The sequence below is a fragment of the Salvia miltiorrhiza genome, chromosome 8, assembly GCF_028751815.1.
Source record: "Salvia miltiorrhiza cultivar Shanhuang (shh) chromosome 8, IMPLAD_Smil_shh, whole genome shotgun sequence".
Taxonomy (NCBI): Eukaryota; Viridiplantae; Streptophyta; class Magnoliopsida; order Lamiales; family Lamiaceae; genus Salvia; species Salvia miltiorrhiza.
In genome coordinates, this window is record NC_080394.1 from 4,074,076 (window position 1) to 4,090,415 (window position 16,340).

At 35.6% G+C, this 16,340-nt stretch overlaps 3 protein-coding genes and 1 non-coding gene across 7 annotated transcripts; 2 read left to right on the forward strand and 2 right to left on the reverse strand.

Moving 5' to 3' along the window:
• Window positions 1–1,932: 1,932 nt before the first annotated feature.
• Window positions 1,933–6,646, forward strand: LOC131000151 (glucomannan 4-beta-mannosyltransferase 2-like). The gene is made up of 8 exons (XM_057925928.1): window positions 1,933–2,501; window positions 2,601–2,699; window positions 3,001–3,253; window positions 4,550–4,660; window positions 4,909–5,045; window positions 5,354–5,467; window positions 5,546–5,745; window positions 5,955–6,646. Exons 1-8 carry the CDS (start codon window positions 2,172–2,174, stop codon window positions 6,322–6,324), a joined length of 1,614 nt encoding a protein of 537 aa, XP_057781911.1. The 5' UTR covers window positions 1,933–2,171; the 3' UTR covers window positions 6,325–6,646.
• A 2,958-nt stretch (window positions 6,647–9,604) lies between these two features.
• TRNAL-UAA (transfer RNA leucine (anticodon UAA)) lies at window positions 9,605–9,687 on the reverse strand. Its single transcript has one exon. It is a non-coding gene; the product is annotated as a tRNA-Leu (tRNA).
• A 2-nt stretch (window positions 9,688–9,689) lies between these two features.
• Window positions 9,690–13,311, forward strand: LOC131000152 (splicing factor U2af small subunit B-like). 4 transcript variants are annotated; one of them, XM_057925931.1, is made up of 6 exons: window positions 9,690–10,136; window positions 11,037–11,123; window positions 11,199–11,280; window positions 11,429–11,555; window positions 11,635–12,063; window positions 12,987–13,311. In XM_057925931.1, the coding sequence occupies exons 1-5, from the start codon at window positions 9,900–9,902 to the stop codon at window positions 12,047–12,049; spliced, it is 948 nt and encodes a 315-aa protein (XP_057781914.1). In that variant the 5' UTR covers window positions 9,690–9,899; the 3' UTR covers window positions 12,050–12,063; window positions 12,987–13,311. The 4 variants fall into 4 exon arrangements, with proteins under 4 accessions (XP_057781914.1, XP_057781912.1, XP_057781913.1 ...); XM_057925930.1 differs by having other exon boundaries at window positions 9,746–10,136; window positions 12,176–13,311; XM_057925932.1 differs by having other exon boundaries at window positions 9,752–10,136; window positions 12,917–13,311.
• A 1,155-nt stretch (window positions 13,312–14,466) lies between these two features.
• LOC131000153 (uncharacterized) lies at window positions 14,467–15,834 on the reverse strand. Its single transcript, XM_057925933.1, has 2 exons — window positions 15,033–15,834; window positions 14,467–14,950 (listed from the first exon to the last, which is right to left on the reverse strand). Exons 1-2 carry the CDS (start codon window positions 15,427–15,429, stop codon window positions 14,772–14,774), a joined length of 576 nt encoding a protein of 191 aa, XP_057781916.1. The 5' UTR covers window positions 15,430–15,834; the 3' UTR covers window positions 14,467–14,771.
• Between the last annotated feature and the right edge of the window lie 506 nt (window positions 15,835–16,340).

A 16,340-nucleotide genomic window follows, 5' to 3' on the forward strand; every position in this document is an offset into this window, starting at 1 on the left:
TTTTCCTTTTCCAGAAGGGTTGGTGAGTCAACCCCAACAATTTTCACTGATGAGTTTATGAATTAGTAATTACTATCTATTTATATACTATATAGTATTTGAATATTCCTCTAGGCTCTAAGAAACTAGGGAAAGAGAAAACAAAAGAAAAAAAAAAGGATATCTCACTGATGTCAGAAATCTTCTTTTTTGTTCATTTTCCAATTTTATTCTCTCATTTTACTATCTTCTCCTTCATGATTCCTCTTCAAACAAGGCGAGATGTTCATTACTAACTTAATTTATGTACCTACTATTAGAGCTATCATATACACTATCACTATTTTTTTTAATTATTGAACTTTAATAAAATAATACTCAAACTACAAGAAATTACATAAATTTATCATCGATCAAATTTTGTAGTATTTTAAAATTGTATAGGATTGTGTGAATTTAATGTGACTTGGTGTAAAATAAACTTTTAATGCCGTATAAGTTCAAAACGACAATATTTTAATTCCAAATTTTTTATTAAAAGAATATTTTTACACATACTTCCATGTGAAATTTGCAACTGTCCTACTCAAGCTTTATATATAGAAAAAAAATTCAATTATATAGATACGCATAGTTTGATAGTTTCCTATGTACAGATATACTGAATATTAATTGATCAAAGTCACTAGTTCAAAGTAAACGTAAAAATAAGTGATAATTAGAGATACATTAAAGTATGTCTTGCCTATAGAATAATTTGCAAGTAATATACTAGTATTAGATTTCGATCTCATGTTCGAATCTTATCAACGCTTATGCATGAGCGCGCCTCATTTGATTTTCCAAGTATGAATATGTGATTCATAGGCAAAAAATATGGTTCCCCCCCCCCCCCTAAATTTGGGAAATAACCATACACCCTACTATTAATATAATGGTTAATTACCTATAAAATATTGAACTTTCACCAAATTTTAGTTTTACGCATAAATTTTAAAAGGTAGCGTGGTAATTATTGAACTTTCATTAAATTCTGATTTTGCATACAAACTTTAAAAATTAGCACAAAAACTTTAAAAAATAGCGTGGTAATTACTAAACCTTCATCAAATTATGATCTTGAATACTACATAAACTTAAAAAAAATTCGCGGTAATTATCAAACTATTGATTTAATATGATTTTATTACCAATCGAGATTTCGGCCAAATTTACTATGACATGGCTAGTCGAATAACTTGATTTTGCATAATTTCGAATAATGGTTGCAATATGTCATCACATACTTCGTTTTATTCCCTCACCGATTATGTCACGTCAATTATTCAGCTAGCCATGTCAGCATTAAATTTTGCCGAAATCTCGATTGGTAGTAAAATCAAATTAGATTAATAGTTTAGTAATTATCACGCTATATTTTAAAATTTTCATGCAAGATCAGAATGTGACGAAAGTTCTGTAATTATGACGCTATCTTTTAAAATTTGTATGTAAAATCAAAATTTAATGAAATTTCAATAATTATCATTACTTTTTAAAATTTGAATACAAAATCAGAATTTGATAAGAGTTAGTTTACCTACTGTTAACCCTTAATATTAAAAGTCTTCATTATTAACTTATTTATGTGGCTTTTTACTAATTACTACTCCCTCCGTCCCAGCTAAAATGTCCTGTTTTCCTTTTTGGATTGTCCCAATTGAATTATCCTGTTTCCTTTTTTGGCAATACACTCTCTCTCTATACTTAATATTTAAATAATTTTCACCAATTCACTTTATCTACTTTATACACATTTCTTAATCTCCGTATCGAAAAGAAACATGACATTTCAGCTAGGACGGAGGGAGTACTATACTAAAAATATGCATACTAAAAATATGCAAAAAATTATCCGCAACAGAAGTCCAAACGAACGAGACCACATGTTGACTATAAAATAATCTTCATTTCTCACTCACACCGACTCCCTCATAACTTGCTCCACTCTCCCCTCTCTCTCTCTCTCCACTCTCTTCTCACAATGCCGCATTACTTCCTTCTCTCTCATCCATTTTCACGCCACACAACAAACTAGAAGCATTGCTCGCCTCCACCTGCTTTTAGAGAGAGAGAGAAGAGAGAGAGAGAGAGAGAGATCCCGAAAACCAGAAGCAGATCTGTGAGAAACAGAGCATTCCCCTGTTTCAAACATGGCTGAAATATCTGCAAGGAGCTTCATGCCGGAATCGCTGCCGCGGTATTCCCCCGACGTGGCGGGGCAAATCGGGATGCTGTGGGAGTTCATCAAGGCGCCGCTGATTGTGCCGCTGCTGACGATATGCGTCTACATTTGCTTGGCCATGTCTATCATGGTTTTCCTCGAGCGCCTTTACATGGGCGTCGTCATCGTCCTCGTCAAGCTCTTCTGGAAGAAGCCTGAAAAGCGATACAAATGGGAGGCCATGAAAGATGATTTGGAAGAGGGCAATGCCGCTTTCCCCATGGTTCTCGTTCAGATCCCCATGTTCAACGAAAAAGAGGTTTCCTTGCTCTTTTCATGCTTCTACATTTACATTTTACATTTCCTTTTTCTTTTTTTAAATAAATACATATCATATTTTTAATCATATTTATTGCAGGTTTACAAGATTTCAATTGGTGCAGCCTCTAACCTTTCGTGGCCTGCTGATAGGCTTGTCATTCAAGTTCTCGACGACTCCACCGATTTCCTAATCAAGGTATTTTCAAATTTTTTTTTTTGACGTAATTTTTTTGAAGTTCAAATATAGAAATCACATGATTTTTTGTGTCGTTTCATCATTGGGCTGTTTCCCTTCCCAATGTCTTGAACTTTTAAATTCAACCATTTTATTTTGTTTTTTTGAAAATTGTCTTCCGCTTTGATTCCAAATAATTAACACATTTAGTCATCAAAACCGACGCCAATTATTCCACTCCTTAATTTCGCAATAAGGGTCCCTTTTCCTTTATTAGTTATTGCATTATGAAATTATGATTGCGTTTTAATACAATGGTTAGGACATGATTGAGAGGGAATGTTTAAGGTGGGCAAGCAAAGGGGTTAACATTCGATACCAAATTAGAGAGACGAGAGGAGGCTACAAGGCGGGAGCGCTAAAGGAAGGATTGAAACACGACTACGTCAAGGAATGCGACTACGTCGTCATCTTCGACGCCGATTTCCGGCCCGAACCCGATTTTCTCCGACGATCGGTCCCCTTTCTCATTCACAATCCCGATATTGCACTTGTACAAGCCCGGTGGAGGTTCGGTAAGCCTTAACTTTTTTATCTTGCCTTTAATATTAATACTCCTTTCGTCCCATGACATTTATTTCATTTTGGATCGTCTTATTATAAGTGGCCTGTTTTTTCACAAATGAAAAAATTTAATCCTTAAAAAATAGTAAGTCCTACTACCACTTTCAACCAATTTATATTTTCTTCTTAATTTTTGTATCAAAAAAAAATTTGAGTCACTTATGGTGAGACGCAGGCTGTATTAATTAACCTTTTTCGAAATGCTTGAGTTGGAATTTAGGTCGCATAGTGAATTATCGACATACGAAAGTGTCGGTGGTGTTAATATTTAATCTAGTATTACTAATTTTGGAGGTGGGGGTATTAACGTAAATACGCAGTTCGTTTGCACTTTTTTTTCTTTACTTATTGGAGAGATTTGTTGCATGCTTTGCGGGGTGGGTGGGCCATCTAGGGGTTGGGACTGTTGTGCAATTATTCTTTTCTTCTACTACTATATATCACTGTGTTAGGACCCATTAAATCTAGATTTATAAAATTATTTTGCCTCCCTCCTTTTAGGTTGTTTATCTTTTTTGACTTTGATAACAAAACCACCACCATATTAAACTAATCTTGTACTAATATTTTCTTAATTTCGAGGAATAATTCGGCTGCTTTTATTAATTAATTAATCAAACGCAACATCTTTCGTCACTCAATTAACGGAATGACGAAATTGTCCCCGGATTAAACGGCATGGAAGCGCTAAATATGGGGGGCAAGTTTGTCTTTTTCCGTGGAAGCCGACAAACCGCTGCCGAAATCTTATCAACAGACATCTTTTCTCATCAAGGGTAGAGATGTCATTTTCTATCCATGTGCCATTTTTCATTTTTTTTTATGAAATCGTCTTATTATAGTGTAACAGTCTCAACTTCCCACCGACGGTTACAAACTTACAATTATATAAACTGAGGTAAATAAAGTTTCAAAAAAAGACAAATCCAGGTGGTAATTCCCAGCTTCTGACTGGGTGACGTGGCGATCGATTTTAAAGTATTTAAAATGTTGTTATCACATCTTGTCAGAAAAGTAACAACTCTTTTTTGCTGCTCACATGGTTGATGGTCCTAATCAAATGCTTCTTTGTTGTTTTGGTGTATTTGGACAATTTTTCGATCATTATTTCACATGAATATGCATACATATAGCGACGTATATTTGTCAATACACTCGTGAAGATCTTGATATATATATATATATATACATAAATTATGTGATGATGAATTTAACTAACAGAAACGTGAATATTTGTTTACTTGCAGTTAATTCAAACGAGTGCTTGCTGACAAGAATGCAAGAAATGTCATTAGATTATCATTTCACAGTTGAACAAGAAGTAGGTTCGGCCACTCATGCATTTTTTGGCTTCAATGGTAAGAACCCAAAGTTTACCTTTTTATCCAAGTAAATAACTCCCTCCGTCCCACTCCAATAGTCTCATTTATATTTTTGGTAATGATTTTACACTACAAACAATGTGGTCCCACACACTTTTACTCACTTTTACACTAAAAAAGTAAGTTTCTTAATTTCCGTGCCAAAATGAAATGGACTATTGGACCGGGACGGTGGGAGTCCTATACTTCACAGAATATTAATTAATCTTTGTGATGGAAAATAGGAACCGGTGGAATATGGAGGATTGCAGCAATCAACGAGGCCGGAGGATGGAACGACAGAACGACAGTGGAAGACATGGATCTTGCCGTTCGTGCCGGTCTCAAAGGCTGGAAATTTCTCTACCTCGGTGATCTTCAGGTCAAAAATTTATTACTTCCTCTGTCCCAATTGAAAGGGCCACATTTTCTTATTTGGACGTCCTATTTTAATAGGTTCCTTCGTAAAATGAAGAGTCAAGACATAACAAATAATCCAACACCATATGTCATTGTGACCCACATATAATTATCTCTCATCTCATTTAAAAAAAAATCATTTCTCTTTCATATTTTCTTATAAATATATTCTAAAAAAATTACTTTATCTCTCATGTTTTATTATAAATTATTCGTCTTTTAACAATCGTGAACAAAACTGATGTTTGTAATTGGTTGTTGTTGGTGTAGGTATATAGTGAACTTCCGAGTACTTTTAAAGCCTTCAGATTCCAGCAGCACAGGTGGTCTTGTGGGCCGGCTAATCTCTTTAGGAAAATGATGATGGGAATCGCAACAAACAAGGTTCTCATCAATTTAATTTGATTTGCTAATCATATTATATGCAAATTGTAATGTTCAAATTTAATTTTTGAATTGCAGAAAGTAACGTTGTACAAGAAGTTTTACGTGATCTACAGCTTCTTCTTCGTGCGGAAGATCATCGCCCACTTCTTCACATTCTTCTTCTACTGCGTAGTTCTGCCTCTCTCCATCCTCGTGCCGGAGGTCTACGTCCCCAAATGGGGCGCCATTTACCTTCCTTGCATCATCACCGCCCTCAACTCCGTCGGAACTCCTAGGTATATATACTATTGTACTCCCCCGAGTCAGAAGGTTTTTTTGGACAATAACTTAGACTGATTTGAAAATACCCGAAATTTTTTGTCCTGGTTACTAAATCAGTCTAAGTTACTGTCCTGAAAAAAAAAAAAAAACTTCTAACTCTATACTCTCTTAGTTTTCCCTTTTGACGGATCTTGACTCGTGAGACGGTCTGTCTGAACGCTAGGTCGTTCCATCTATTGTTCTATTGGGTGCTATTCGAGAACGTGATGTCCTTCCACCGGACCAAGGCCGCGTTGATCGGGCTGGTGGAGGCGAAGAGGGTGAACGAGTGGGTGGTGACGGAGAAACTCGGAGACAAGCTCAACAACAAAGGCCACAACAAGGGTGGGTCGATCAAGAAATTCTCTCTGGCTAAGCTGTTGGGAGACAGGATTCAAGTGCACGAGCTGGGATTTGCAGTGTTCCTATTCGTGTGTGGATGCTACGATTTCCTCTATGGGAAGAACAACTATTTCATATACCTATTTCTTCAAGTCATCACTTTCACCATCGTCGGATTTGGCTACGTTGGCACCATCGTTCCAACTTCTTAGCAAAGTCCCACACACAAAAGGGGAAATTAAGGGGGGAGAAAATGTACACAAGATTGCAGTGTTTGGTTTATTTGATTTGCAGTTGCGAAAAAGGAAACTATATTCATTTAGTTATACGGGAATATATAATACCCAAGTCTTGAATAGATTAGACTTTCTTTCTCTTTTTGTTAGAATTTTAGTGGCTTTGTCTTTTTCATTGCAGTTTGCAAATTTACTTCAACATCACTCTACGAACTACGTGAGTTATAGTCCATTCTTGCTTTGTATTATTAAGAATTTCAGATGAGAGATATATATAGTTATAGATTTTGTTTGGCCATCTCCAATAGTATATGTTTTCTATTTTTACAATAGATGAAAATATGAGAATATCTTTTATTATATTTATTTGTAATCATGTGTAATACTTATTAAAATAAATAAATGAAATTTAAGAAACTTAAATTCATTTCATTAATAAAAAAAATTATAAATGAAATGGGAGGTAAGTATGTGTGGTTCACAATGACATTTGGTGTAAATAATGAGTTATCTGAGAATATTTATTATATATTGACTTTTTATTTTAAGAAATGACCTATTGAATTGAGACGGGAGAATATTTCTTCTATCATACATAATTGAACTAATTTTGGTAGTATTAGTTTGTAGGGATATTTTCCGTAAAATACACGAACTTTCAGTAAATTCTGATTTTTCCCATGATCCTTAAAATTAGAAAAAAAAATACGCCACATTTCGATTTTTTCTAATTTTTTCCACGGGTATGAAATACCCCTAAATAGAAGCTAAATTTAGGACTTTTGACTTGGATTTTTTGATACCTAAGCGTGACAGATAATAAAGGTGGCATAATAAATCCGATGCATCAGCTTGGGTATCAACAAATCTAAGTCAAAAGTCCTAAAATCAACTTCTATTTGGGGGTTTATTTCATACCCATGGAAAAAATAAGAAAAAATAGAAAGATGGTGTATTTTTTTTTTCAAATTTTAAAGATCATGGAAAAAATCAGAATTTGTTGAAAGTTCGTGTATTTTACGTCAAATAATCCTAGTTTGTAACTATAAATTAACGAAATAGTTTAATGCAACGAACACTTTTGTTTCAAATTTTAAAGATCACGGGAACAATAGTTTAATTGCGTTAAAAATAGTGCAATTCAAATCAAATCAAGCGCTAATTAGAAGCTCTTAAGCTCAATAAGACAAAACACCGACAATTTTTTTACAAATTAATTTCAAAATCAAGTTTTTCTACAGTACCTCAGATTTATTGAAATTTCCTCTCTTTATTTCTTCTTTATAAGCTCACCAATCGCAAGCAAGATTTATGGTATGAATTAATCAAAATAATTTATTCGTCTTTTAATTTTATAATTGATCGTAAATGGACAAAAATAAGGACAATAAATTATATTCATTGAGCAATACATATGTATGAAGTGAACAGGCAACTTACTCTTCTGTCGGCATTTTGAATTTTTAGCAAAAATATCTTTAATTTATTATTTTGATCTTGTATATGACCATAACTTTGCTCGTAATTTTATTTTAAGCATGGGTATGTTTTCGTAAACAATAATTTAATACTCCCTCGGTCCCAGCTAACTAGATCACTTTCTTTTTGGCATGAGTTTTCAAGAATTAGTGTTAAGATTGATAGATGAAAAAATAAAAAATATAAATAAAAGGAAAGTGATCAAAATAGTTGAGACAATCCAAAAATGAATACTGATTAAGTTAATTGGGACGGGGGAGTGTTATATTTGAAAACAACTATTACTATTAAGTTAAATTAGTGTATTTTTCTATATAAAACTCTACTTGATAAATTAAGCATAATTTATGTATATATGTTCTAAAGTGGTGGAGCAAAGCCAACCTAAAGGTGTGAGAAAAGGGGCCCTTTCCCTTGAAATAATGTTGATGAAATGTCTCTCTCAAGTATGCTGGCTGTCAGCTTTGTGTATAATTGCATAACAAGCATGTCCCACAATTTTATTCCACTATTGCAACAATAGATATTTAAGTGATACCATGACAAACCAGTAATGTACCTAATGCATCCATCAAATATTAATACCTACCATTCTTTGGGTACCATCTCAAACCCATTGGGCTTTTCCCTCATTTATTGCATTATCTGGCATTTCACATTTGCCCCCATCAAATATTCTCTTCAATTTTCTTTCAAACATGTTAGATAATTACGATGATACATGTATTATTATTATTATTATTATTATTATTATTATTATTATTATTATTATTATTATTATTATGTGTGATGCATGAAAATAAACACGTAATTGATTTAAAATTTCAATTTTGTTTAATTAATAATAATTCTTGTAAATATTAAAAATCAATAATTCAAACAAACAAAAAGTAGAATACTACCAAAATGATTTAACAACACGCGCGCACACACACTCTATGATACAATATAGGAGAGAGAGAGAGAGAGATTTGAGATGCGTAGTAGAATGGAGTGAGAGGATGTTCTTGATGGTAGGGAGAGAGTAGTGCTTGGCGAGGAGGTCGTTCATGGCGTCGTTGTCGACGGCGCAGACGGTGATGGTGCGGCGGTGGCTGATCTCGTCGGCGAGGTGGGTCACCGTGAGGTAATGATTGAAGGTGGAGGGTTTAATTGCATCGAATTTGATTGAAAGTTACAGGTTTAATTGCACCAAATGTGGTGGAACTTACCACTTACGAAATGAAAATAAAATAAAATAATAAGAAACGACGTTAAACGGCCGTTTGGGGAAGAATTTAATTGCATCGAATTTGGAACATCGTGAGGTTGATTGATCCTATGTCAAGTATACGGGACTAAACGTCATATGAGTGTCTATGTTAGAGATGTAATTGCTATTTAATCCATATAAAAATAAAACTAATTTTTCGTTCTCTTTAGGATTCGAACGAAGGTGTTGCATTCATCCATTAAAATAATGCATCAAAATATATGTACTTTTTTTTTTTTTTGGAATAAGCATGTGAGTTATGTATCCAATTTATTAATGTGTTAAAGATACCATATATAGATGGATTCAGAGCAAAATATCAACACAACCACCGTAGGTGACAGTATGGGCCACGCACACGTAAAGCCCGTCATAGAATGGGCTTGTCCCTCATTAGTGTGCATTTAACAAATAGGCCCATGAAAGCATGGCCCTTGCCCTCAGCTGCTTGTTTAATCAAACGGTTTCGCACAAAAGAGTTTAAACAGTTTTTTTAGTTTTTCTTTCCAAAGTAAAAAAAAAAATTGGTGGCTGTGGGGTTCGAACCCACGCGCACTTATGTGCAGAAGATCTTAAGTCTTCCCCCTTAACCTCTCGGGCAAACCACCAGAATGTTTGGTTGACTTATCCTTTAACTATAAATTTTATTCAATCTTCTCTCAGAATAGAAGTCTCCAGATAATAGGCACTTTCTCTGTCTATCCTCGTTTATAAGTTTATAACCCACCCTCTCTCATCAGCTTCCATTTCTGTAACCCTAATCGCGAGGATCACTCGATCCAAATAAAAAAAATCTTCTCGTTCTGCTTGAAATTTTGCGATGGCGGAGCATTTGGCGTCAATTTTTGGTACAGAGAAGGACAGGGTGAACTGCCCATTCTACTTCAAGATCGGCGCGTGCAGGCACGGCGACCGCTGCTCCCGCCTCCACACGAAACCGAGCATCAGCCCCACACTCCTGCTCTCCAACATGTACCAGCGCCCCGACATGATTACTCCCGGTGTCGACGCTCAGGGACAGCCGATCGACCCCAAAAAGATGCAGGAACACTTCGAGGTTGCATTTCCCCCCCTTCTCCGTCTCTCGTTGTTATGGATTTGTTATTGAATTTGACGTTGTTTGTTTTCTCTGTGTTTCTCTTTTCCGAATTTTTGTTTGGTGATATTTGTTTTGATTTATTATTTATTTTTTCGGCGATTGTGCATTTACGGATCCTGTGTCGTGTTGAGTTGAAGATGATAATCAGTGATTCACTTACTTTTGGATTTTGTAGCTAGTTTTCTTTGAAATTGTATTTTTAGCGATTACATAAGTGTTATGTTACTCTGATTTTTATTTTTCAATACTTGTGAGTTGTGAGGATACTCAGGATAATTGAACCTTTTGATTGTTGATGTTGTTTTAGCGTCATTATTAGGTATCTGTTAATTCTTTGTTGCCTTGTGACGTATAATCTAAGGTTGCCTACAATCAATAATTGGATGAATTTCAAGCATTGACACGCTTCGTATAGAGGATTGTTGATTTGGTGGATAGATATTCTAATGAATAGAATGTTGATATGATCAAATTAATAAACCTATCCTATGTATACTTACATGCATTAAGGCAAAAAAGATGGATAAATGAAAATTTTATTTACCACCTTTTAAGTGGGATGCATTATACTCACTCAAAACAAGAACAATCAATTCCTTATGCATCCTTAGCCACCACAGGAAATGAGGCCATAGTGAATCGTGTTTGTATTTTATCTAGAAACAGAATTTGGTGGGTTTTACTAGTGTACTTTTTAGGTATGCTCTCTGATATTGTTTTTTAATGTAAGTGCGATTTCATGGGAAACCTTTTGGTTTATGGTCAATTATACTTTTCTTCATTGTGACGTTGTGTAGGTCTTTTTTGTCGTGATACTGGATAACTGTATTTATGTTTCCTTTTAATCTGGTGTTGTAGGATTTTTATGAAGATTTGTTTGAGGAGCTTAACAAATACGGGGAGATTGAAAGCTTGAATGTTTGCGACAATCTAGCTGATCATATGGTAAATTTTTCATACAGATTCTGTATCTTCTGAAATTGGTCTTTCAAATATGACGTTAGATTGTTTTTCTGGAAGGTTGGCAACGTTTATGTCCAATTTAGGGAGGAAGAGCATGCTGCGAATGCTCTTAAAAATCTGACTGGACGGTTCTATGCAGGTAATGATTTTTTCCTTATTTCCGCATACCAGTTCCTTTATCTATAGTTATCTTTTGTTTTTGCATTGGATTCTTTTCAAGGGAAGGAATATAGTCCATTATATTTTACATGTAGAAAATTCTTCTGAGTTATTGTGTGATTCTACAGGGCGCCCCATCATTGTTGATTTCTCTCCTGTGACTGATTTTCGTGAAGCCACCTGTAGGCAGTATGAGGAGGATGCATGTAACCGTGGTGGCTACTGTAACTTCATGCATCTGAAAAGGATTAGCAGGTGATTTAATTGTTTGTACTAAAGCAAATGCCACAAATGTAGGTTGAGCAGTATTACAACTAATACTTCTTCTCACTAGGGAGTTGAGGCACCAATTATTTGGGAGGCGTAGGAGTAGACACGGCCATAGCAGGAGCAGGAGTCCATATCGGCACCGTAGCTATGATGACCGTTCACATGGGAGTCGGAGTCAGAGCAGAAGGTATGATGACCATGATCACCATGACAGTCGAAGGAGGCGCAAGAGCACAAGTCCAAGAAGTAGGAGGGGTAGAAGCCGAAGTCCAGGTGGCAGGAGGAATCGTAGTCCTATTAGGGAAGGAAGTGAAGAGAGGCGTGCTAAGATTGAGCAGTGGAATAGGGAGAAGGAAGAAGCAGAACGTGCTAGCAGCAAGGCAAATACTGGTGGTGAGGACCATAGAGCTAAAAATGACCACTACGACAATGATGGTGGAAACGATGAACCAACTCAGCATAATGGATATGGATATTGACGATATTAGAACTGGTTTGTTCTCGCTCTCTCTCCACCTTTATTCTGGATTTGTTCACAGTGAACAGTTTTCATTACGAATGACCTGTCTTAAAAAATAGCTTACTGCGCATTTTCCACTGTGCAGGTGGTGTGCAGGTTTTCAATTCTGTCATATGGAACATGATAATTTTTTTTGCTAACTTTATGTTTCTTAGTTATCTCTCTTGATTATGTCGTGATTTTTTTTACTTTTTTGCTGAGAGGTGTTGTATGATTTTGGGTGTCCACAAATATCGCCTTCAGCCCTAAACCTTTTGAAGCCTAGAGCTGTATTTTTCTTTTTGACTTTTAGTTCCCGCCCGTCTCCTTTAAGTCAAATTTACCTCCTTGATCCATTTATATGTTTGTATGTCATCTGTGCTAGGAAGCTATGCTAGCTCTGATATATATTTCCTAAAATGGTATTGGTACTCTTCTAGCTGTGCTCATGATTTTGTGTGCACACAACATCATTGTCTTGTATTTCTACAAAAAGTTTTAATGCAAGTTTCATAACCTCTCCTACTTTAGGAATATCTGTAATATTGATAAACAGTTCAGTGTTTCATGAGATTTCATTTCTTGCATGTCTATATTGGCTATTGGAGGGTTCTTCATTATTTCAGTTGCATCTTTGCCTCTCATGACTTCCCATTACCGACCTTGCTAATTTGGCCTGTGTCTGCCTTAGTTGTTCCTTGTAAAGCATTGTGTCTGTGTTTGTGTGTGCAGTCAGGTATCCTGTAGCCACAAAACAACGAGGCTAGTGAGTTTTCGCATATTGTTCCAATTTTTTTTTCCGAGTATATATAGTTGCAGATCTCACCCCGATTTACTAGTTTTGCAGGTCCAGGTACCCTGCTTAGAAAGATATTGAGCACAGATTTTAATTATAGGTTACCATGGAAATTGTACAGGTAATTTGGTTGCAGTGACGGAAGCGTTGTAATTGCAGGGCGACGTCGGCTTGAGGCTCCCGTGGAGGTTGAGTTGTAGATTCCAAAATTATTACTTAATTTTTTCTTTCTAGGGACATGCAGATGCTGTTGGACCGTTGGTTTTCATTTGGCTAGTTTGATCCGCTTTCGCCTATTTTGGTAGAGAACCAATGTTGTAATTCTGTATCTTGTATCTCTTTCCTCTTTTCTTTTCACATTTCTGTAGTGTTTTCTAGACTCTGATAACTACCTAGAAATGCGTTTCTACGAGATTATCAAGGAATTTACAACATGATTCTGAATATTTTGCCTCTTTATTCGTATTTTTTTCAATATATATATATATGATACTCTGCGAGGTCCAATGCTCTTGCTGTTAAATTCTGGGTATGGTTTGGATTATGTATATTAATAGCAGTGATAAGTTAAAGTGCTGTAGTGATTGATCAGTCTTGTTTTAGTGATAGTGATTTCTTTGAAGGTTGGGACGCTAATAAATTCCGCTGTCATTTCGGAAATTCAGTTTAAGTTGATTATCCAAAATGATGACTAATTATCTAATTATTGTTTCACTCTCCAAATTCCCCCAATCGTCTCATGAAATGGCTGAAACATTTTTTTCACGTGCAAAATTGGTATCTCACGTGGTACAGTATCAACAAACATGGTACAGTAGTATTAATAAACCTTAAACCATGATTAATTGTTTTTACAGTAATAATTACTACTCTACCGATTTATGCACAACTCAGCAATCACTAGAAAGAAAAACTTTTGACGAGAAGAAAAAATTATTCAAATCATTGTACAAGTGTTATATTCATGAACGGTAGTTAAACTGACTAATTTAAATATTCATGAACTCCTTTCGAGCAAGGTCCACTGAATTTTACAAGTTTTTTATTAATCATTTCGATGTCTTCCCCTTCACATTTAATTGACTCTAAAAAGTATTTGAGGAAAAGACAAATTAAAATTGGTGTCCACTGTCTCACCTCATAAATTAGACCAATAATAGATCTGCGATGCATGAACATGAAAATTCTAGACTAAATTGTGGATCCAAATTATTGGGCCATCTCTCAATCTCCCCACAAAAAAAATTGTGCCCCCTCGTCTATATGTAAAAACAAGCTTCTCGAATTAAAAAGTTGCAGGTATAAATCTCCATCGTTATTACACATGTATATATATATATATATATATATATATATATATATATTAAAACAATATTATGCGTTTTATATGTAAATAAATATAGATACATTCTTGCGTGTGATAAAGTCCATGAAAACAAATTCATAAAAAATGTGTAGAATAGATGGTGCATTCCATGATCAATTTGCATAAGTATTTCCTAATGATGGAATCAATGTAGATACATGTACACTATATTATCAACACGCTACTTGATATAGAATCTTAAAAATGACATTATTATAAAGTAGGAGCCACTTGATTCCTTCAATACTTTTGTTAAATAAGGTATATAAATTATATAGGAAAATGTCAAATACCAAACTCCGAGAGTTCCAACATATCACGAGTTGACATCTTCTGTTTATTTGAGAGACTAAAATTATAATCTAGAAAACAGATATTCTGAATCTGGGCACACCAACAGTATGCTAAATTAAACTCTATAGGAACTCTAAAAAAAACATATTCTATGATTTCACTGTATTTACACCTTTTGAAAACTAAATAATATTTTAAAAGAATTAGTGGCACAAGTAATCGTGGCTGTAATTAATCAGCCTTGATTTACAGCAAAAAATCCATGAATTTGAGCCAAGGCAACCCTTTCTTGTTGGTTCCCTCTTCAGCCTCCTTTGAGCAGCTCGAGCTCACGGCTGCGCCGCCGCTTTCCGCCGCCGTCTTTCTCGGACAGAGGAAGAAGTTCCTTGACCCCAACTCCACTATTTTCACCTCCCTATCCAAACCTATTTTTGATAAAAAAAAGAATACAAATTAATTAATTATTGATCTTTAAAATTATTTGTTGATCAACAAAATAGGGCTTACTTTCTAAGCTGAACTGTGAGTAATGGAGATCGAAGGCGGAGGCGGCGGTGGCCGGAAGAACCGGCCGCCGCGCCTCCTTCAGATACTGGCGGAGCGCCGCCGTGATCAGGTCCTGCACGGTGGCTTCCGGCGGCATCAAGACGTGCACGGGGCCAGGGCTCCTCTGTATCGTCACGTTCACGAGCAACTTCGTCAGCTTCGGCAGCGGCGGCGGCGGCGGCGATGAACTCGCGCCGGCTCTTCTGCCGGCCAGCAAGTCCGGCACTGTCCTCGGCCGCGGAAGCATGTCGGCCACAGCTCCGGCGTCTCTCCCGTGAAACGACGACGCCTTCTCCGACAACCGCCCCTTCTTGTTCTTCTCATGGCTTCCTTTCCGGTGACTCTTCGGCGACGGCATTATAATAGTATTAAATATAATCGACTTTCTCTTTTCTTCTCTTTTTTTGTTTTTGGAGATAATACTTTTCTCCCTCAAGCGTTTGATTGTTGGGCTTACCTTAGGCGGCGGTAGCGGAAGCCGCGGGCGGAGGGGCTTTCAGAATCACGGCGGTCGTCGGCGAACATAACCAGAATTAATGCTACGGTGGAAGAGAGTAAGAGTGAAGGGTAATGTTTGAAGAAGTGGTGGAGATGAAGAGGGATTTTAAATAGGGGGAAATTAGGAAATTTATTTAATTTAGAAAATAAAGCAGAAACTCTTTGGATATTTGGTTACATTATTGGGATGGGAAGACCGTTCCAAGTTACGTCGTATTCTTGTTGAATATTTGTATACGATTATGTCATCAATATTTTCATTATATCCCACGTTTTTTTAAATTCTAGTGTAATGGATATTGTATTGTAGGGGAAATATCGAGTGATAATCTATATTTTAATGTTTTCAACATGAGAGTATCACAACTAATTTATGTAAACGAACATTATTGATCACTATAATTTTGTACAGCACCACATATGTTTTTTTTTTTTTTTTTTTAAATATAGGGAACTTGTAGTGTTAGGTTCAACTTGCCCTTGTCACAATGCTAGCAAAACATAACGAGTGCCAAAAAAAAATATTGCAACCTTTAATATTATTAAATTACAAGAAGTTAATTAATAAATATAATTATATATATTCTTGGGGTTTTTATAAATATATGAATCATAATATTTTCATGTTATCGAAGAAGCACATTATAGAAATCAATTACATATCGATAGAATTATTTTGACATTGATCGAACATGGCTATATCCATCACAGGTAGAGAGACTAATAAAATCATCAGTATTGGTTGAGACAATCATTGACTCATTCATACTT